Raw genomic sequence first — 21,893 nt, forward strand, 5'->3', positions numbered from 1 at the left:
ATTATAATAATAATAATAATAATAATAATAATAAAGATTATCCTTGCAAAACCTTTTTTTTTTTTTTTTTTACATACAGAGAGCATTTTCCTCAAAAACAATATCAAGGTAGTACAAGAGATAAAAACAAGAAGCTAACCACTGCGTACGCTGTTCATAAAACTGTCTGCATATTAGTAATATTCCATAGTGTCTGCCATACTGCCAATATCGTTTGTGGTTTTGAGAGGCCTGAATTCCACATGATGTGTCCCTCACCGTAGTTGTCCATCTTGGTTGAACTCGCTGTCTGTGTGTCTTTGGTTTGCATCCTGCAGAGACCTCGTGTTGGTCTGAGAGAACATCATGGGGTTGCTGTAGAAGGGCATCGTCACACTCGTGTTCGTCTGTACGGGCATGCTTACCGACTGTGCCTGCCCGCTCCGTGCAATCCTCTGCTGGACCTAAGAGGAAACAAAGGAAACACACAGCATATAAAAACTGATTAACGCTGCCACCTGTATTGATGTTTATATCTTTCAATAATAGACTGAGATTAATGGCTACATCCATAACCTGCCTCCTGCTGTGTTGTGAGCACTGAAGTAGGCTGTGAGTCGTTAGTTGCTAATGACTGAAGATAATGTGATTCATCCTCTTAACGTTAGAGGATCGTTTTCTAGATTTTTCACTTGTGCAGCTCTGTACCTGCGTTGAGGGTGAGCTGTTCTCTCTCAGGAGTGAGTGAGCGGATGAACTGTGGGCCCCGCAGGACGCTGGTTTAGGGAGGCCTGAGAGCTGCCTGATCACCCCTGACTGGCTCTGCTGTGCCGGCCTGCCCGAGCCCTGCTGCTGCTGCTGCTGCTGCTGCTGCTGCTGCTGCGCCTGGCCAAAGTCATTGTGGATAGGCGGCTGTAACAACATCTTACACACACATACAGAAAATATTAATCTATCCTTCATTTACTTAAAAATAACTTTTAATTGAATTGAATTTAATAGAATTTTTATTTAAAAAAAGACAAAACCACAAATGCTATTCTGCATATCTTTAGTTATTCTATTCAGTGTTTGAAAATCACAGCAGTTTGTCTGTAATGCCTTAGATTTATCCATATTTTGGTGAGGTAACAAAGGGTTGCTGGTTAATTCTGAATAACTAACTGTTAATCTGTTGCACGGATGTGTGTTTGATTTTTAAATCACTGTTGTCGCCTTCACACCCAGCAGGCAATGACATTGACAACTTGTCTTTATTATACAAACACTACAACACTCCCAGAGTCTCTTCTCTGTGCAGGTTATTGAACTGGTTTGTACTGGCCTCTTGGTGGGGCCCTTACACCATTACTGTGACGGGTTAGTTAATGTAAGCTTACAGTATGATGTTGACTTTATTTTTTTAAGTCTAGGTTAAACCCTGCGGCTATTCTTTTCTTTTGCGAAATGTAGTTTTAATTTAGTTAGTTTTTCTTCTTGCATCTTTGTAGGAGTGTTACCTGGAGATTAGCAAGGTGAAGCTTCTCCTTAATGTCGTGCAGCTCCTGCTCCTGCGTCTTAATGTCAGCTTGCAGAATGCGCGTCCTCTCCTCCAGATGCTCCTTCAGCTGGTTCATTACACAGACCTGAGGCTGCTGCGGTGGATATATGGGCGGCTGCTGCTGCTGCTGCTGCTGCTGCTGCTGCTGCTGCTGCTGCTGCTGCTGCTGCTGCTGCTGTTGCTGCTGCTGCGTTTGCTGTTGCTGCAAAGACATTAGCCCAAAACAAGTCAGTTTTCTTTGTACTTCAGTTATGTTCCACTTTTAATGGGTATTTAATATGCATGAGTAATATAATGGCTTATTCTAGTGATTCTTCCCACTTTTTCCTTGAAATTGTTTTTTACAAGTAAAACAAATGATATGGGTGAGTGATTTATTTGAGAAAAACAACCACAATTTGTGGAAAGCTACAACAACGACAGAAAACAATTTACTTTTCACTGTATTTCTCCCTTAGTTTTAGACCACAAAAAACTGGGCCTTGAGGCACCGGAGGCGCAAGCAACTGATGAAATAATCAGCAGCAGCAGTCATAATAATAAGATGTTGAACACAAACAGAGGAGAGGAAGGCAACAGGCAGGAGAAGAAGTCTAAACACTAACCATTGCAGAGTGCTTGCTGCAGGTAGGAGAGAGGGGGAGACTCATTTGGGGAACCTGGTCAAAGGAATTTTGTCTTTGTGCCAAATTCTACGGGGAAAATGTCAAAGTTTAGCACAATCTGTGACATGATGTTGTGTTATCTTTGTGCAGTTATTTTCCCACTGACCATTTTATCTCCAAAAACAGACAAAGACACGTAAACTGACCTTTGAACTATTAGGTTGGAGTCTGGAGGATGTCTTCTCTGTCCCCATGGAAGCAGACTGCCATGATGGCGTGCAGGCCTCTGTGTAGGAGTTAGCTGCTGAAGGAGAGACAGGTCAACTCTAAACACACTTTGATAACAGACTGAGGATGTGTTCAGTTAGATCATTAACATGGTTTTTCTTTGTCAAATCACAGCTGATATATTGATGTTCTGCTCATGTCATGAGTGTGTTACAGTTTCTTATACATCCTTTAATATGTCAGTCATTCAGACACTAATAAGTCCCGCCCACACCGGAGGGGAAAACAATTCCTCGCTCTCCATTGACTTTTGTATTGTGTGAAGTGTCACTTCTGCCTCCTAGCAAACAACAGAAACATGCCTAAACGCTGCTGTGTAGTGGGATGTACTAACAACAGGGTAAAAACCCCCAGAACTAAGTTTTCATTGGCTGCTGAACCGAAATACTGAGATACATGCAATAAGATGTGAGGTATGAAAGGAAGAATGAGAAAACTGTGGGATCCTGACACTCAGTATGCCTATGTGTCCCATCATCGTTTTAGCACCCCAACCTCCCTCTATATCTGGCTCTTTATTGGCCATAAATAAATTGTAACGCTAAATGTCCTCTCTCATATGGTGTACCTTCCCTGGAGAATCTTGAAAAATATGTTTTACAGGATAAATCATTCCAATAAAAAGATCCTCTTTATTTACCCAGTAGCATTGGAGTACGTTTTTAGAATTCACACTATTTTGGCTAGCTTGTCTCAACTATTGTTTTGTTGCCTTAAAATAGTAATGTACATAAAATAGTTTTCCACTTCATTCAGTGGGATAATCTCTCCAAGATGAGCAAGATAAGGAGAATGAGATAGACAATTATGAGATATATATTTATATTCTTTACATATTACGTATCCTCTTCATTGTCAATTCCTCCTAAGAAGAGTAACTGTAGCCTTTCTGAGGTAAAGGCAGAACAACTTATGAAATGCCTTTCCTTTGTGGTTTTATAACAATACTGCTGATTCACTAACCTTTGACTTAAATAACAAATTGTTGCATTCAGCGGATGTTTTTTCATCGTAGCCAACGCAAGGTGAAGAAGCAATAAAAACCATCTGCTCGCTGTTTTTCTGACAGATGCAATTCTATGAATATGTCTTTAGAAATAGTGAGTGTATTTATGTGTGGGAAGACAGCAACAGCAGCTGTTTATGAACAGCGAGTGTAATGAGTCTGCCACTGCCGCTGTGTATTGTTCATAAACATGCAGATGGGAGTGAAGTGTTTTAGTACATTAGACGGTGGGTGGAAGAGCAGCTTAAGTCAGAGAGACTGGAAGCTCCAACAAACAGGGCACACTAAAGTAGGCCTTGGAAGTATTTCCTCATAGATGCATCGTCATTCACATATGTTAAGGAAGTAAAGGTGTTTCATTGACTTCTCGTCTGCTTAGTTACAGAAGTTTTTACCTTTGATCGCAACGTATACTCAGATCAAATGCAAGATTTATCAGGTTTCAAACTATTTGAACAATTTTCTCAGCAGATAATCCCATTTTTTTCAGCTAAATTTAAAGAACCTTCCTTCAGCCATATAAGAGCTGTACATATCAACCTGCTGTTGAGTGAGTTAGCACTTTAGGGAGCAGAGGATGACTCACATGCAGAGTCCGACATGGCTGTGTGGGAGGACTTCCGGGAGCTGTGGGAGGAGACCGAACGTGCACTACTGTTTCGGTCTCGTGGAGGGTTCAGTGTGGAGCAGATGTCCAAGTACAGCTCCTGAGCCTGGAACACAGAGTGATGTTCAACACCTAGGGTCAGATCTGAAGCTGATATAAAGACCTTGTAAATGCCACATACTGTCTGTGAAAGGGCCCATAACTATTACCTTCACAGAAGAGGGAGCAATTTCAGGTGGAGACAGCTCTTCAAAGCCAAACGCTCGCCTCCTTTCAGCTCTCACTTCAGCATAACTGAAAAACAGCACATACAAATGTGTGACAAGTGTATATCTATTTTATACAACGGCGTGTTAGGGCTCACAAATCTAAGAGAGAAAACTCTGAATATTACTCCCCTCCCCCAAAACAGTCTATGCCTCACACACATCCCTAATCCCAGGACAGTAACAGTGTAAGTACACATCCCTCCCTTTGCAGACGTTACCCCAAGGGCAGCAACCAGGCTTACCTGACGACAGTGTGAGTACAGACGATGAACTCAGGTTTGGAGTTCCACTGGTGGTAAGTGATGTAGTAGTGAGTCTGCAACCAAATCCACTGCTGTCCTTTGGTCAGGAAGCGATAGTAGCAGGACTTACCTTTTCCAAACTGCATTACTGAGGAGAGAAAAGTAATGTAAACCTGTGACCTATTTTTCAGAGATGGATTCCTGAATCTGATGGTAGTTGATAAGAGAGAGAAACAACAGAGTTACTCACGCTGCTTATGACACTGAGCTATAAGCTCCAAGTCATCCACATGATAGTAATCATAGCCAGAAGTCCCAAGAACCTCAAAGGGTAAATAGCCTATGATTGGCGAAGCTCTGAAACAAAAAAAGAAGACGATAAAAATGTAAGAAAGACAAATTCATGTTTAAAAGCTACACTGTGGATTGATCGGAGAAGGAATCATACAAATCTGTTACCTGTGATCTAAAAACAGGAACTTCCATTCAAGGCTGTGTCTGGATGTAAATTCATCACAAGGATCTTCCACATTACACAAATCCTAAACACAAATGACAGATTGAGAGTATTACTATGAGGATTTCACAGCAAAGCAAACAAGTTTTGTTGCTCTAGCATCAACCATTTGCCTTACAATTTTGTTTACATGTAATCATATTGGCATATTTCTAAACGATGCCTGAGAGGTGTTACCTTGAACAACTATGGGTAAAATGTTTGTCAATGTTGTTGACAACTGTCGACTTCAAAAACTGCAGATTAAAACCAGTATTAGTAGCGGATTTATTTGTTTTGTGTCTCAGAATCTGGGGGAAAAAATATTCCATGTGTCATATGGTCCAGACTTTACTGTAACAGTCATTCCATCTGGCAAATCAGTGCAATCAGTGGTGGGTTTTACATGTTGGAATAAGTAGCGGGGAGAGTTGAAGCCTGTCCAATAGATCTGGTTCTTCTGGCACTTTAGCTCTTTGAGCTCCAGTACATCTTAAGACAGAAAAAAGGCGTGGGTAAAATAAATCATAATAGAAAGACCTGTCAGACCCTTCTTTTTTTTTTTTTAAGTAACTTTTCTTTTAAGTTTGGAAAGGGAAGAGGTAAGTGTAGGTGAGTTGATCTCAAGATTAAAGATCTCTGTAAGGTTTTGGTGCTTTAATTTACTTCGATAACTTGCCAATGTCCAGATTTCGACTCATAGAGCACATTTAGGATCAGCTGTATCCTAATGATGTAATCAGTTGGAAGGGACACAGTGTGCGAAGAGAAATCTCCAGAAAGCGCTCGACATGACGGAGTCAGCATGGACCAAAATAAGTGATCCCTCACATTAAATCCCCCTGATGTCAGGTGTGTCATTAAAACAGCTCATTTTGAATATCATTGATTTCAGCACCGCCTGTTTTATTCATTTGAGAGTAATGACGTCACACATAAGCAACACAAGCTGCAAAAGAAAGGCTCAAGATTTCAGATCCAAGCTGGTCTTACCTTTAGAAATTGCGGAGTGACTAATCGTACAGTAGCAATGAGGCAGACCTGCTCCTCCAGCGATGTCTGCAGGCTTCTTGGTAACGTCAAATCGAGCCCGTTACAAGATGTAGGCACTACATGACAGACGAGAAATATACATTTGATTGTGACGTCTATCTTCATTCAACTTCTTTTACATTTGTTTCCCCATTCAGTTTGTTAAATTAATGCTAAATTAAGAGGATTTATGGACCCTAACTCCACTAAAGTTACTGAATCTTAAATCTTTTTAACAAGGAGAAAATAAAAATCCTTACCATTGTTGTGGAACTTAAAATCTCCAACAAACTTGACATATTCGTACACAAGCGGCTCCTTTGGGTCAATGTTACCTCTGGCTAGATGACAGCAAAATTCAATATGTGCCTCACCTGAAAAACAGCAGATTTGATTTTCATGGTTAACAACCTGAAAAACGGCATTGTTATAGCACATTGTCTCAATGCTACTAAGTATTAACAACTGCATAATTTTCAATGTTTAAACCTTGCGCCTCCCTGTAAAGAAGTTGCTCTAAAGTCCTTAGAAGACAACATTTTTCATTTTAAACCTTTAAATGCCAGTTTGATGACAGCCACTGTTATTGTGAAAAAAACAAAACATTTATTATTTTCTGTATTCTACATGCTAGGGGGAATTTACATTTTTAGTTTTTTCACAGTCTGGGATACATCCATAATGAGCAACAAGCAGTAAGATAGCATGTACTTGACTATATATATATTTGACTATAGGACAAACATGAGTATCAATCTGGTGGGAAATAGTCCAAAGTATATATTTAAAGCCAGGGCTCTAGATGTGAAGCCTAATGTAATAGAAAGCATATTGTTATACTGTAATGGCTGTGGGATCAAACATTTATGTTTTTATAGACTTATAGGAGCTGAGATAAAAAAAAGAGTGCTGGGAAAATTAAAAAGGCAATAATCTCCCTATTATTGCATAAAGCCAGACAATCCTTTTCATGCAAGTGAGACAAAAGATGGATGTCACTTTTGAAATGTGCCATGGACATGATGATCGCTCCAGGACATGATGATCGCTCCAGACATGGCTCTCTGACGGTTTGCTATTAAGGCTTCTTAGTATCGGGCGAGACACAAGCTCCTCGCCAGCTCTATTCCTCGGAAAAGCCCAATAGTAACCCAGGATTAAGGTCAGTGTCTTGAGCCCCAGATACTACATTGCTTTGGATTACAGTGCTAACATAACAGTGATTTAAAGTCTTAACTATGATACTAAGCTAGCTCCTATTATTAGCGAAAAGGCTAATCATAGATCCACACTAATCAGCAATCCAATAAACTTTAGATCCCAATTCAGCAGCCCGCTCTAAATATAAAGATTTTTAACTCAGAAAAGAATTCGACTGACTTATGTTCACAGTATTCCTCTCACATACTGAACTTGTGACCTCCTGATATGGGAGACGACCAGACACAACCTGGTGTTAGAGACAGACAGGAGCCAGGTGTGTGCAGAGAGGCCGCCCGGTAGGACACTCACTGTCAAGGAAGTCAGCAGCAATGGGGTCAGTCATCAGCATGTGGGATGATAGCAGCTTATACACCTCCCCGTGTTCCCGCTCCGGGAGGAAATTCAAGATATTTTGGTCCACCATATCTGACTAGTGCAAAAGGAGAGATGTGTGACAGTCAGTCTTTAAGAGCTATGTTCAACAATGTAGCATTACAGGTGACATAATCATTCAACACTGGAAGATCTCTAGATTTCTAAAGTAGTTTCAGTTACACTCAGAGCCTGTGGCAGTTTTGAACCATCACACACAGTAACTTTCATTCATTACCACGAAAGAAGTTAAGAGCCATGAAATTAAATCTTTATGCGGTGTTCAAACTATCTCTTGTAAATGTGTTTGAGCAGAAATTAAAGAAAAACATCAAACTACTACATCGAACACAAAGTCTACTTGAATTGCAGCTATTGCTAGCTAGTTGGTTTGTTTCTAATCAAGTATCATTTATACTTTATAAATACTAAAATAGATACAAGAGCACAACAGAATGCAGTGTTAGCAATGGAGTAAAAGTTATTTCAGCTCCCTTCACTTACCGGTAAATGGCCAATGAGTGACGACACACTGTCAGATACATATATGATGTTGCCATCTGTAGTTAATGCTATCAAAAAACCATCGAGGGCCTGGTAGAAGAAGGAGAAATGAGGCACTTTGACAATGAGGTCATAAGGTGTGAAGGCGTAAATAAAAAATTGCACTCTTACGTTGTCACACATCTTTTGTAGTTACATGCAATACAAAATATTGTGCCCAATTTGCCTCAAAGTTCTTCCTACCACACTGCCTTTAAATAACCAATGGGAAAAGATATGAACTTTAACAACAGTGAAACTTTATTCTCAACGTATCACCTTGCTCAGCTCCCCATGGACATTTAAGGGAGATATTCCTTTTTTTATTAACAATATTAATCAATGTCAGAGCTTAATCGAGATGGACTGTTCCAAACATCCTCCTGAGCTTTACCTCCAGCATCAGCTGAGTGAACTCCTCATTACTGAGGAACGAAGGCTTCCAGTCCTGTCTCACATCGCAAGTTTTGTTCTGTGCAGAGATGTCTGAAAAAGACAAGGATCAAGTGAGAAGAAGTGTATTAGGTAATAATAAAAGGGGGAAATGTATAAAATCAGAAACAATACTAATACAGTCCGTCAACCGTTTCTCAAACTAAGCAAACATGCTGTATATAGACTATGTTGCATTTCCTTACCTTTCTGTTTCTGCAGGAAGTCGATAGTCCTCTGCAGTATGGTGGACTTGTCCATCTTGCGTGGATGGCCTTGGCCCTGCAGCATGGTGCATAGCTCCTTGATGAGCACATTGAATTGGTCTCTTCTCTTCTTTTCCGATTTGTTACGAGATGCCCTGCAGCAGTCAACACAAGAGAACAATTATAAATCAGTCGGATGGCAGGCTAAAGCTCAGCCAATCAAGCACCTGTAGTCTAACGTTTTTTAAAAATCCTGTTAAGACTGTGCATTGCTTTTCCAAAAGTGAGCCAAGGGACAAACATATAAAAGGATAAAAACAGTTGACAATATCAGATCGACCAGGGAGAGAGAGGTAACAGCAGCACACTGATATAATACACAACACAGCAGTTTACTGTGCAGCCACATGTTTTTTATTAACTTGTTTCCTTCCTGATTTCTTTCTATCAGCTGTTGCTCTCAACTTGGTCAAAGCTACAATCAATATTTTAATGAATTAATATTGAATTAAGTGACTAGGAGTGTAGTGTAAAAGTGCTACACACCAAACAGCAGAGAGACGAAGTTAGCAAGCTAAAGGATTTCTTTCTCAGTAGTCAGTGGTGACTCCAATGTAAATCCAATATTCTTTTTTTGAACAGGTGGCCAAAAACACGACTCCAGGTGAATATTAACGTTGCTCCCTGTCTGTTAAGGCCCTGTCACACATATCCGTATGGCAGAAACGTATGCTGTCCAAATACGTCCAACTTTTCATCGGATCGGAAAAGTGAACATATACAGATACGCATGTCTAACCTATTGATATCGCATCACTTACTTATACAAAATGTATCAGACGAATACCCAACGAATGCATAACGTGTACAGAAATATGGCGTATACAAAATATCGGCAAGGCATGTTAAACTTATCTCTGACGACGGAGTAACTTATTAAACGTGTTTCTACAGTACAGCTAGCGTTTTGGGAGCTTATTGGGGTATGATTATAGTATGTAGGGTCCCTGTGAGTAGCTCATCCTCACTTCTTCACAGCACGTCTTGATGAATACATCAACCATCATCAGAGAGCATGGAGGATGCTGAGAGGCTGCGACAAGAGTACATTCTGTTCTCCAGCATCAGCATGACGTGAACCAAATGGAACTTTTCCAACTCCGTATAAATTTCATATACGCCGGCATACGTTTCTGCCATATGGAACTGTGTGACAGGGCCGTATGTCTGGCGTGTTCGCCGTATCTTCTGCGTCCTTCAAATGATCACAACTTACCCTTAATTTATATCAACGTATTGCCGATATTTCGTATACGCCGGCATACGTTTCTGTCATACGGATATGTGTGACAGGGCCTTTAGCTGTGTAGCCGAAACAACTTAAAGCTGCGTGTCTTTCAGCTGGTTTTGGATTTCTTGTTTGCCCAAAAGTCATTAACGCAGATTTAACAAGACAAAGGATTAAGTTTGTGATTTGTCTAATTTAGAATAATAGAAAGCCGAAATATTGTAGAGCATTCCCATCTACCATTTTAGTAGATTCAAGGTTTATGTATTAGAAATGTATTTTTACAAATTACACATTTCATCAAAGTAGTCAAAGAAGGTATTTTGGGGGAGCTGGAACAAATTCATTATGTAGAGATTAGATATAGCTATAGATGATATATTTTCTTATTTATTAACCTTTATTTTACCATCTAAAATGTGTAGTCATACACCAGATAATATTACACCTGGAGCTCTTCTGCTGAGAATAATGTAACACTGTAAAAATGTGTGAAATATTAAGTCATATTAGAAATTACCTCAATTATTTTTTAATCCAAATGATGCTCAGCAAGACTTTAATTTCCATGGACTTCATTCTTTACCATAATGTGACATTGAAGTTTCAAGGTTCTTATAAAATAATTAACTACCACCAAACATGCATGTTTTCCATACAGAGAGTGACGTACTGCATGTTCCGTCACATTTAAATCCAAGCTGACAGACACACAAATGAAAAGACTGAGTACCTTTTTGCCCTGTCTTTCTCATCTTCATCCATTAAATCGTCCACACAGCTGTTGGTGCTGGAAAACACAGGGGTATAAGGTAAATGTAAATACTTTGATGTCATCAGATAATAGCATTTACATTTTGTCATGATACATTGTTGACCCTTTAACAACAGGCCTTTAGGCGTTGACTCGACATAGTAGAAAATGTAACTGATAACATTAATGATGACTGCGTTCTGTTCAAGTGTCCCAGTAAGTCATGACAGTGACAGTGAGCCAGCACCGTGAAACTGAAGCAGCTAAATGGAAATCAACCATAATTCATTTTGTCATTTGCACCTGTGCTTTGTCTACTACGACTCAGAAGAATTCAGGAGGTGAACAGAGACGAACTGTGATGCTGCTGGCAAACATCTAACGCCATGATTATGTTCCAATAACCCGGTAACCCAAATGAAGCGCCTTGTTTTTCTCCGTATTATTTAACAGGTCACTGTGGCAGGTAAACGTCCCACTCTATCTTTGGTTTATGCACACGTTCACACAGTTTGGTAATAACAAGAAATATGGCAGCAAGTTTAACATGTGGAATCACATTTTATGTATGACACCGTCTGCTCTGACAAAGAGCAGAGGGAGGGCTTAACCAGCAGCCAATGTTATCGTTTGTATACGTTACTGCTAGTAGTTATTTACCATCTGAGGCCAGAATGGCACGTTTGGACTTTCATATACTGTAACAGGTTCATCAATGGTAATAGACGTAATCATAAAGTCATAAAGCATTGAGCCATGTGTAAACAGCATCATACAAATAAGACTTTACCCTGACTACAGCCAGTAGCGAGTCCCTCTGTGCATGTTACTACAGCATAGCACAGACAAGCAATTTCAATTTCAAGGAGTGCCAGCAGACTTCTGGTACCCAAACCTGAAACTTTGGCGGGTTCCGTTGGTTTCATAGTGTTTAGTTGTGTAAAGCTTCAGGCTCGGTTTGGGTTGGGTTATTTTCAAATGTATTTATTTTTTAAATATTTATTTTCTGGCATTTTCTCCTTTATTCAACAGAGGACAGTGTAGAAACTGTAATCTTAAGGAAATGTCTCTCTTTGTCTCTCTAACTGTGCCAATTGTCTGCATTCATGCACATCATGTGTTGCAAGTAGACAAGAAGAAGAGTGAAAGAGAAACAGTGTAGCATTAACCTGGCATGCTAACGGTCAGTAATCGGTCAGATTGCAATAAGATGCCTGTTTTTTTATTTATTTTTTGCAATAAGACAATACTTACATCTTTAGAGTGTGTCGTTTGCTCTACAGATTGCTAAAAACCCTGATGCAAATGTCTTTGGCTATTTAAATTGAATTGAATTGATTTTGTTTTCAGCAGTAATGAGTACGATCCTGTGACAATATTGTACCACCAGCATCTCCTCCGTGTCCACAGTGAGGTGGGTTATTGGTGTGGTCAGATCATAAATCAGGCAGGAAATGTTAGCTAATACATCAATTGTACTGCATAAAGCGTTTATAAATGGCAGAGGAGATTAAGTAGTTTGAGATATATTGCATCATGGAAACTACAGGAAAAACAAAGAGCAAGCAGAGGAACATTTTATTCAGAGGTGTGCTTGTGTTCCAGATTCTCTGAATAACTCTTGTTGTGTTAGTTCAATATTAATAAAGCAATGCAGTGATTCATTACAATGCTTCATTACCCTCTATAGATAATAATAATAATAATAATAATAATAATAATAATAATAATAATAATAAACTTTATTCATAGAACACTTTTTATACAGAGATGATACTAAGCAGGACTTTAAAAAAAGTTACTTTTGAGAACAGAGATATTAATAATAATAGAAAATGAGGGAATTAGCAAAGAACATAATAAGAATTACATTAATTATAAGCCAAATTAAATAAATAATTTTTCAACTGTCATTTAAAAATGTTCACAGAGCATGTAAGTGCTCTGATGACATCTGTGAGAAATGTTCTCTACTTTGCAGATGGCACTGCAACATGTACTATATATTAATAGCTGGGGGGTTATGCAATGTGCATGACACAGATTTCTTCTATTGTTCTGAGCCTTAATTTACTTAATTAAGTCTTAGAATGTCTTTTTGCACTTATTCAACATGTTCCCTTGTGCCTTGTAGTGCTACATACTGACAATTAAAGGCTGTGCAAAGGTTCCCAGAATCCTTCCTAGAAATCACTTTCACCCATACATTTGTCTCATATCATCTTTATTCCTTCATTCATAGTCAACTCACATTCTCATCCATCCAATATGGCAATCCTTGAAATATTAAATAGTGGAAGAGGAAGAGGAATAAAAGGAGATATTTCAAGGAGGAAATTACAAAAACTATTTTACTTAACGTTTTTTTAACATCTTGTCTACGTTATCAGCTAGCCAAAAGGAGCCAGTGGAACTACTCAGGATGAGAGATGTCCAATAAAATGTGAGAGGGAAGAGATGTGTTTCATAAATGAAATACTTGTGGATCAAAAAGTAGCCAAAATGGATCGTTTAAATAAGCTTTCACGAAAGGAAATACATTCGGTTTTATAGACGCTTAATGATTAACCAATAATTAACCATTTACCATCAATGCTACAATCTGTTTAAATGTGACTCCAAAAGCCAAATTACTCCACTGTTGAATACTTCAATACCCATGTCATGTCATAACTGAACTCATCCAGGATAGGAGATGCCTTTTCAAGCAGAGTATTCGCCAACTCCAATTCATGTTTCATTACATTTACACAATTTATTTCACCATTTATATGTACTAATGCAACTTATTTAATTAAAATGTTGAACACTAAAAGAATGTGTACATATGAAGTATTGTTTGTAGAGCATATACAGATCACAAAGGGAAGTTTTGATACTCACTCCCATTCCCTGTGGGTGGATGGACAGGTGCCTCCGAAGTCAGAAAGGTTGTCCATACTCACTCCTTTTCCCAACCAGGCCCTTTCTGAAATCGTATAAGTCCCATCCGCGCTGACCTCGTCTGAACACCCTTTTGGAAAAACCTATCACGGACCACTTGCCCGCCGCCTCCTCGAGTCCACCAAAGAAACACCAAATCCTGTGGAAACAGACCAAACTAATGACAGCATCCTGTAAGTGGCCATTTTGCAGAGGAAGAAAACTGTGTTGAATAAACTAAAAAGGTAACATAAGCAGGTATTTACTTTGGGACCTGCGTTAAGGAAAATATAGCAAGATCCTCCAATCATCCTATTTTCTTTTTTTACTATTGTTGGATAACCATTAATAATACTCCACAGTCACAGTCACCACATTTGAACTGTCTGAAATAGTCACAATAACAAAGAGTAAAAGTTTTACTCTCAGCCACTTTTAACGGTCAGTGTTCCCGGGAGGGAAACTAAACACACTACTTTCCTTTAGCCTTGAATAAAGTAGTTCATGTTTTTTTGGGTCTGGAAATGTTTTACATTATACATCAATTATATCCAGGTTATTATTGCAGTTGGTGGGTAATGTGAATTCAGGCAGTATTCAGGGTTTTTGAGTGACGCTGATTGATGAACTTCAAAGGAAACTACAATTATTGCAATTCTTCCTCATTTCAAATTAAAATGAGACCCATTGTCAGAAGAGGAATATTTACTTAAGAGGGATGTAGTGCGGCCCTGAATAATAATTGTCAAACTGGAAAGAATTAGGTACATAATGAAGCGCTCGCTGAGAAAATTATAAGGGACCTTTTTTTTTTTATATAGATAACCCTGAATGATTGTTCAGACGTTTTAGCAACATTACATTTGTGATGTGACCGACAGCAGACCGCCCAACAGCTATTACTTTATGTTTTAGTATTTTATGTTATTATTATCGTTCTACATATATTTATACATTTGTATTTTATTATTAATTACTTTTATGTCCTTAGTCTTGGTCTGGGTTCTGCTTGTTGTTTGTAGTATTTGTCATGTCTTGGTTTTGTATTGTTTCTATCTTGTACCTTTGCTTTTTCACTATTGTATTGACCAAATGTTATTGTGTTGCTTATCTGTTCTGATTTCTGTATCTGTATTTCATTTTAAGATTTTTCAATCTTCAGTTTCAATATTCATCACTACTCTTATAGCATGTATTAACATACAGCTGTGTGCAGCAAATGTAAATATGTGAGCGGGAACTCTGTGTCATCTGTCTCTGTACGTCAGCCCTGCGATTGACTGGCTGTAGCCCGCCTCTCGCCCAATGTCAGCTGGGATCGGCTCCAGCGACCCTTTAAGGATAAGCAAGTATAGCTAATGGATGACAGGATGTGCAGACTTACTGGAAAAAAACCAACGCAGGGCATTGCAGCGCAAGACATTTCTCAAGTGGTGCAATGTATGAGAAGAGCGAGAAGAGCCAGTTTCTAAACTCATTGGTCAGTTTACTACGAGGAAATTGATTCACATGAGCACATGACACGTGGTACTTCTTTTCCCATGTAACTGCTGATAATGTCTGTGGATCAACATCAGTCGATAAACATTTTATTCTAAAGAATAAACCAAAGTACATGTGCCACTAGATCATCTTAATGGCACAAACATGTTTAAAATCACAGTTTATAACTTCATCTTTGGTTTGCATCATCACTCAAATTCCTGCTCTCATATCAGGAAATATAATCTTATTTTAAATCCTTATGCGTAGGATTTGAAAACTGCGAGGAATGCCTCTTACAAATTATACAATCTACAAAAGTGACCACAGTTAAGCTAAAAGAATGGCACTTGCTTTCACCTAAGGCTAAATCGTGTAAAATCTAAATGCTGCTTTACGCTTTAAACCACCAGGTCCCTGCTGTTCACAGTTTTGTTATGCTCATATGTTGCTGTTCTTACTTTTGATGTAACATTTAGTAACATCTGTGTTTTCAGATTTGCTCCCCTTTATTCATATCAGCAAATGCTCTACTCTCCACGCTTCATGTAACTGCTTCACAATAAAATCCTCCCAGAATCCAAAATCCATATGCAATATTTTTGGTTGCTTCATAAATCAAGCATGTATGTTGATTCACATTTTCTTTGTAACACAACAAAATCAAATGGGTCAGATACCGCTAAGAATCTAAAGAAATCAAACGGAAGGCAATCTTGAACCATAGACAGTCTTTACTCAACTTTAAACATTTAAAAAAGTGTTAACCAACCTTAACCAATCATTAATGTGTGTGTGTGTGTGTGTGTGTGTGTGTGTGTGTGTGTGTGTGTGTGTGTGTGTGTGTGTGTGTGTGTGTGTGTGTGTGTGTGTGTGTGTGCGCGTGTGTGTGTGTGCGTGTGTCTGGGGGGGGGGGGTACAGTACAGTTCTACAGTTCGAACGAAACATGTTTAATAAGTTACTCCGTCGTCAGGCATCATCTTAAGATAGGGTAGGAATAGGTTATCTACTCGTTATCAATACATTGGCTGTAGGATTCACCGTCAGCCGACGTAGCCTATATCTAACGTACCTCTAACGTAGTCACGTAGGTATTCACGTACTATATTTCCGTAGGTAAATATTCACGTACGTATTCCGTATTCACGTATGTGTAACATCACGTAACGTCTGCATATCTTATGAAGCACATGTCGGGTACGTCCGGTAATTTTGAACATGCTCAAAACATCAGCGTTCATCAACGCACCTCAGCGTAACACAGCAAGCTCTTAACGAATACTACTTATACCTTACCTTATATCAACGTACACCAGCGTGTTGCCGATATTTTGTATACGCCATTATTTTAATTATGCATTTGTTGGGTATTCGTCTGATACATTTTGTATTAGTAAGTGATACTCTATCAATAGGTTAGACATGCGTATCTGTATATGTTCACTTTTCCTGATCCGATGAAAAGTTGGACGTATTTGGACTCTGACAAATTTTCATATACGCCAGCACACGTTTCTGCCATACAGACATGTGTGACAGGGACCTTTACATTGAGATCTCCGCACCTCTATAATCTCACCCCCTCTCTGATGCACATGCTGTGACTCAACTTCAGGTTTAGCTCGTTCAAAGAAGGTAGAAATTACGTGCACTGCACCAACCAATACAATTGAAACACACCTTTCCATTAGAGTCTTAATTAATGTAAACACACCAACGCCTCCTCATTTTCTCCTCTTGCACACAAACCCATTAGGAAAAAAAGTAGAAAAAGCAGAAGGAGAAACTTTGCACTCAAGGATGTTTTACTGCCGACGACTTCTAAATGGTTACAGACAATTCGAGTTATTATTTAATAGGGTCACTAAGATTTTCCCAAATTGATCATGACATTCTTTTTATGTTCAGAAAGTAAAAAACACTTGCAGGAAACACTTAGTCAGAGACATAAATTCTGCATTAACTCCTGTTGAGACAGATTACAGTGTTACAGCTAGAATCTAATACCTCCTAACGCCAATAGTTTCTAAGATGTTGATACAGTAACAAAATGTTAAACTTTTGTTAGAGGTGCATGTTAAACTAAACGAGAAAAAACATTTTCTATATAAGCAACTTAAAACAAATCAATCAATACCGACTGTCCAATTGGAAAATCAACAACAAAATATGCAATTTTAGATGCATCAAAAAGGACTTTATGCAGCTTTAACCTATACGTCTTCACTCTGTAAAGCTGTGTAAAAGGAAACCACACATAAAACCTGCATTCTTTTACTGTAATGAGGTTAAACCACCACACCTTGCAAGGTTAACAGCTAAAAACACCAGAGTCTAATTACACTTGGGCTCTAGGCGGTGTATGTAAAGCCTTTAACCAGCAACTTGAACTCATGACACAAGTCAGTACGCTGAAGTTCAAGTTCATGACTAAACTCTGGAAGTACACAGGCTGTAAAAGGGATGGAGACTGTTACTCTGATAAGAAATTGCTTTATAAAATTACACATAGCATTCCAAATAGGAAACGCAATATATGAATAATAGTGTGTTTTTCTTGAGAGGGTAGTTTCCTTTTAAAGTTTAATGGAGGAAAAGCCCCTGCTGCCACAAACCGAACCTCACACCTCACCCTACAGCTTGTTGTGGGATATAGTGTTGCTCCTTTTATAATTAATTCAACTGTACTCACAAGTTTTCCTGAGGCAAACAGCACCAGCATACTGGAGATTTTAAAAGATACTACTTGTCTTTTCAATTACGTGTCCTCCGCTGTGAAAAAGTACATCTGAAGAGTCTTCAGATGTACAATCTGCACTTGTCCTCCTTTTACTATTACCACTTTAGACTATAAGAAGAACGTATTGATAAAAAAAAGCCAAGACTGGGTAAGTTGTAAATAACGGCTCAATTAACGGTTAATGATTATTTAGCAAACCAATATTCAGCAGTAATGACACACAAGTACAAAACATGCACACATAAAAACACAAATCCAGTGCTAGACCAAACATGAGCAAAGATCTGGACAATAAAGTCCTCAGACTGAAAGCTCACAATAAAATAAATGTTCATCATCCCCATAATACTTTATAGTTGTTGATTATATGTTGCTTTGTGCCACCATGATGAATTCAAGAGCAACAATTCACAAAGCCAGTAGTTATTATCTGTAACGTCTGCTTATTTAAAAGTAATGGAAAGAAATCTACTCCCTAGAATTAGAGCTGGGCGATGTGGAGAAAATCAAATATCACAATATCTTTTACCAAATACGTCGATATCGATATTACAACAATGTCGTAGGTTTGACTATTGGCACATTAACGAAATATTTAGACAATGAGAGTGTGATCATGCTAATGTTTCACCTGCTCACACTAAAATGAATCAGGTAATAGACTGCTTGTGAGAAAAGGCTATTCTGAGAAGTGACAACATTCTTCTTTCCCCTTTCATGCATACGCTGGAGCTGGTCTTTGAACATAGCAGTTTGTAATCTTGTAAATGATCATTTAATCAGGTCATGCTATCTGTCAGACCCTCCTTTATGGATTATCAACACCAGTGTGTGGCTCTTAGTTAATGAAGCATTATACATCTCAAGCAAACAGGTTGTTTCTGATACCATCAGTAACGTCATGATAAGAACATACAACATGTGTAGAAGGCTTGGGAACAGGCAAAAGATCTCGACAGCAGATATTTCCCTTAGAGCTATCAGAGACAAAATACCTGTTTGACATCAGTTTGTTAGCTTCAGCATGTAAGTATTACAGCTGCAAATGATTTTCTGCCACATGTGATTTCGTATAGATTTTTCCATATGGATGGCATGCACATATCCATACTGAGCACTATATTCAGATCTGACACACAGTATTATCACTGACCGGTTCAAATTCATGAAGCGAATAAGAGCAAAACCTAGACTTTTTACCTCATAGCACTTAAAATTGTTTTAGAATAGATGATGTTACCTGTGTAATTCATACAACAGTGCAGTTGATCTTTAATCTAACGTAAACCCAAAGAACAAAGAAAAGACTGGACAAGCACGGTGTAATCATTATGCCAATAATGACCTCCGTCGAGGAGGTAATGTTTCTGGTTAGGTTTGTTTGTCAGCTAGGTTTACGGAAAAAACTACTGGACTAGTATTCTACAACTCACAAATTAGATTAAAAAAATAGAAAATAAATGACCTCTTAATATATCTGGGCACATTAGGCCATTATAGGCAATGTTGCAAAACAAGGAGCAGGACAGGTTTTATGGCTATACTGTGTTTTTGCATCCATGGGATGAAGCAGCTTGATTATTCTGGTGTTTAATTTGTTGATTCAGCCAAAAACAGGCCTGGCCAATTTCTCAATTGATTTTCCAGAAACATTATCACAATATATATATATATATATATATATATATATATATATATATATATATATATATATATCCTTGTTTTTAATCATCAAAGCACAAATGGTGGGTATAGGTGACTCAGATAACTTATATATTATCACAAAAAAAACATTGACAGCTGTTTCCAATTTGTTGATATTTCAAAACAGAAAACTTTAAATGCCGCAGGCCATGTCTGATTATCAAAACCATAAAAATGCACAAAACCACTTTAGACTATAAGAAGAACGTATTGATAAAAAAAAAAGCCAAGACTGGGTAAGTTGTAAATAACGGCTCAATTAACGGTTAATGATTTATTTAGCAAAACAATATTCAGCAGTAATGACACACAAGTACAAAACATGCACACATAAAAACACAAATCCAGTGCTAGACCAAACATGAGCAAAGATCTGGACAATAAAGTCCTCAGACTGAAAGCTCACAATAAAATAAATGTTCATCATCCCCATAATACTTTATAGTTGTTGATTATAAGATGCTTTGAGAGTGTGATCATGCTAATGTTTCAGCTGGAGAGCTTTCAGTGTTTTTGCTCCTCTTGTGTTGATAGATTAATTTAATATATTTGCTAATCCAACCACAGAGTCTGGGGTAGTGAGTGCTACTGTTTGCTTGTGTAAAAGTTTACATTGCCTGATCACCACCACCTGCATCTGGTTTTGAGCTAACAGCTCAAGCTGTCAGGTAAACATTAACTGGGCCTGGACACGCTTAGTTTCAGTCAAACTGGAATTGTTTGGTTTGACATGTATCTCCGCCTGCTTGATTTTACATTACATATAATCTGAAATAATATTTGTAAAGAATTACCCTTAACTAATTTTCTTCATTTTTAAAATAAAACGGTTAAATATTAAAATACAGATTATCTACAAACTGATAAACTCACCAATATTCAACATATTAGACCATATATAGGCCTACAATATACATATTTTCAAATGCAATGGTGTGAACATAAATGAAAGTAAAAATAAAAATAAAAATCGATTTAAGTTTGTAAAAAAAAAAGTTTCTGTTGGGATTGTGTGTGTTGAATGATAAAGACACTGGAAATACTTGGCTATTGGTTACACACATACCGATGACAAAACAGTGGGAAGGCCAACGAGTGCACTCAATGACCCTTTAACTTCCAGTATGTATGTACATAGTCCTTAAGCAATGCCACACTTCATCACGGGGGCAAACAGAGGAAATATCTCCCTCTATAAGAAAACCATATCAATTGCAAATGAGAAGCTCAAAATGCCCGGTGAAAAAAAAAACAGTGGGTTAGTCAGAGAAATGTGAACTCCAGTAGACTTAAAGCTGCCAGGTTGGGTAACATCAGCCTGACCTGAGCCCGCTGAGAAATTATTTAAGGTTTTGTTTGCCTGTGACATTTAACATTTTTGCTATCTCACGTCTTACAATAACACAAATCCATTCAGTGTTTTACCATGAATGTCACCAGCAGCAGAGGTACAACGGGGGAAATAGGTTATTAAAACCTTGTAACCAGGGCACTTGATGACTGTGCGCTGAAAACATGTAAGCAGCATTCAAGAGCGCCCGGTATATGTGACGCTGCTAATACAAGACTCCTGTATTTGACCAAATACAGAACATCCTTAAAAGGATCTAAGGATGCTGTCGAGCACCTCTCCTTTAATTTAGAAAGAGGCTACTCGTGAACTTTGATGTAATAAAAGGGAGGCAGCAATATGACAACATTTTGCGCTCGCGATGCGAAACTAAAAGGTTTAATGAGATGTCACATACCTTGAAAACGGGTCTCCAGCTGAAAGATAGGTCCACACCTAACTTTAATCAATCCGGTCATTTTGAAACTACAGCATAGCAGCTGAGCGCAACCACCAGTGACCAGGCGCGAGCACCGAAAGCGTTAAATTGCATAACAACGCCTAAGTTAATAACGTACTGTTATTAATCGCCGGTTGAGCTGTCTGTGGCTTTGGCAGTCCTAATTTATCAACAAACACACGAGCAAAAAATCCCATTCGTGGTGTTTGGTAATTGCGGGCTGTGTCCGTCTATTTTCCAGGCACTGTACTCCACATCCTCCGCTGGCAGTGACTTGTAAACAGGACCGAGTGGCTGAGAGCGGAGAAAGTAGGTCAGCTGGTAGCTCAATACTCGGCTAACGACGACTGCAGCATAAGCGTCGGCTGGGCTGTGCAACACAACCGAAAGAA

The 21,893-nt window shown here is 38.5% G+C and overlaps 1 protein-coding gene across 5 annotated transcripts in view; it reads right to left on the reverse strand.

Annotated features, from left to right (window-relative positions):
• The window catches only part of npas2 (neuronal PAS domain protein 2), a 49,262-nt gene that overhangs the window by 6,286 nt on the left and 21,083 nt on the right, over positions 1-21,893 (reverse strand). The window contains exons 1-19 of one of the 5 annotated variants that reach the window (XM_029448581.1): positions 21,460-21,815; positions 13,746-13,944; positions 10,842-10,898; positions 8,821-8,975; positions 8,577-8,668; positions 8,144-8,233; positions 7,577-7,697; positions 6,325-6,438; positions 6,026-6,141; positions 4,996-5,078; positions 4,787-4,893; positions 4,537-4,684; positions 4,235-4,319; positions 4,005-4,131; positions 2,331-2,425; positions 2,125-2,211; positions 1,479-1,721; positions 688-903; positions 259-443 (exon numbers count right to left, since the gene is read on the reverse strand). In XM_029448581.1, coding sequence (XP_029304441.1) covers positions 259-443; positions 688-903; positions 1,479-1,721; positions 2,125-2,211; positions 2,331-2,425; positions 4,005-4,131; positions 4,235-4,319; positions 4,537-4,684; positions 4,787-4,893; positions 4,996-5,078; positions 6,026-6,141; positions 6,325-6,438; positions 7,577-7,697; positions 8,144-8,233; positions 8,577-8,668; positions 8,821-8,975; positions 10,842-10,898; positions 13,746-13,801 — 2,177 coding nt within the window. In that variant the 5' untranslated portion in view covers positions 13,802-13,944; positions 21,460-21,815. Of the gene's footprint in view, positions 1-258; positions 444-687; positions 904-1,478; positions 1,722-2,124; positions 2,212-2,330; positions 2,429-4,004; positions 4,132-4,234; positions 4,320-4,536; positions 4,685-4,786; positions 4,894-4,995; positions 5,079-6,025; positions 6,142-6,324; positions 6,439-7,576; positions 7,698-8,143; positions 8,234-8,576; positions 8,669-8,820; positions 8,976-10,841; positions 10,899-13,745; positions 13,945-21,459; positions 21,816-21,893 lie in introns of those variants that run through there. The other 4 variants (XM_029448583.1, XM_029448582.1, XM_029448578.1 and 1 more) reach the window with 4 other exon arrangements.

Source organism: Cottoperca gobio, chromosome 14 (assembly GCF_900634415.1).
Source record: "Cottoperca gobio chromosome 14, fCotGob3.1, whole genome shotgun sequence".
NCBI lineage: Eukaryota > Metazoa > Chordata > Actinopteri > Perciformes > Bovichtidae > Cottoperca > Cottoperca gobio.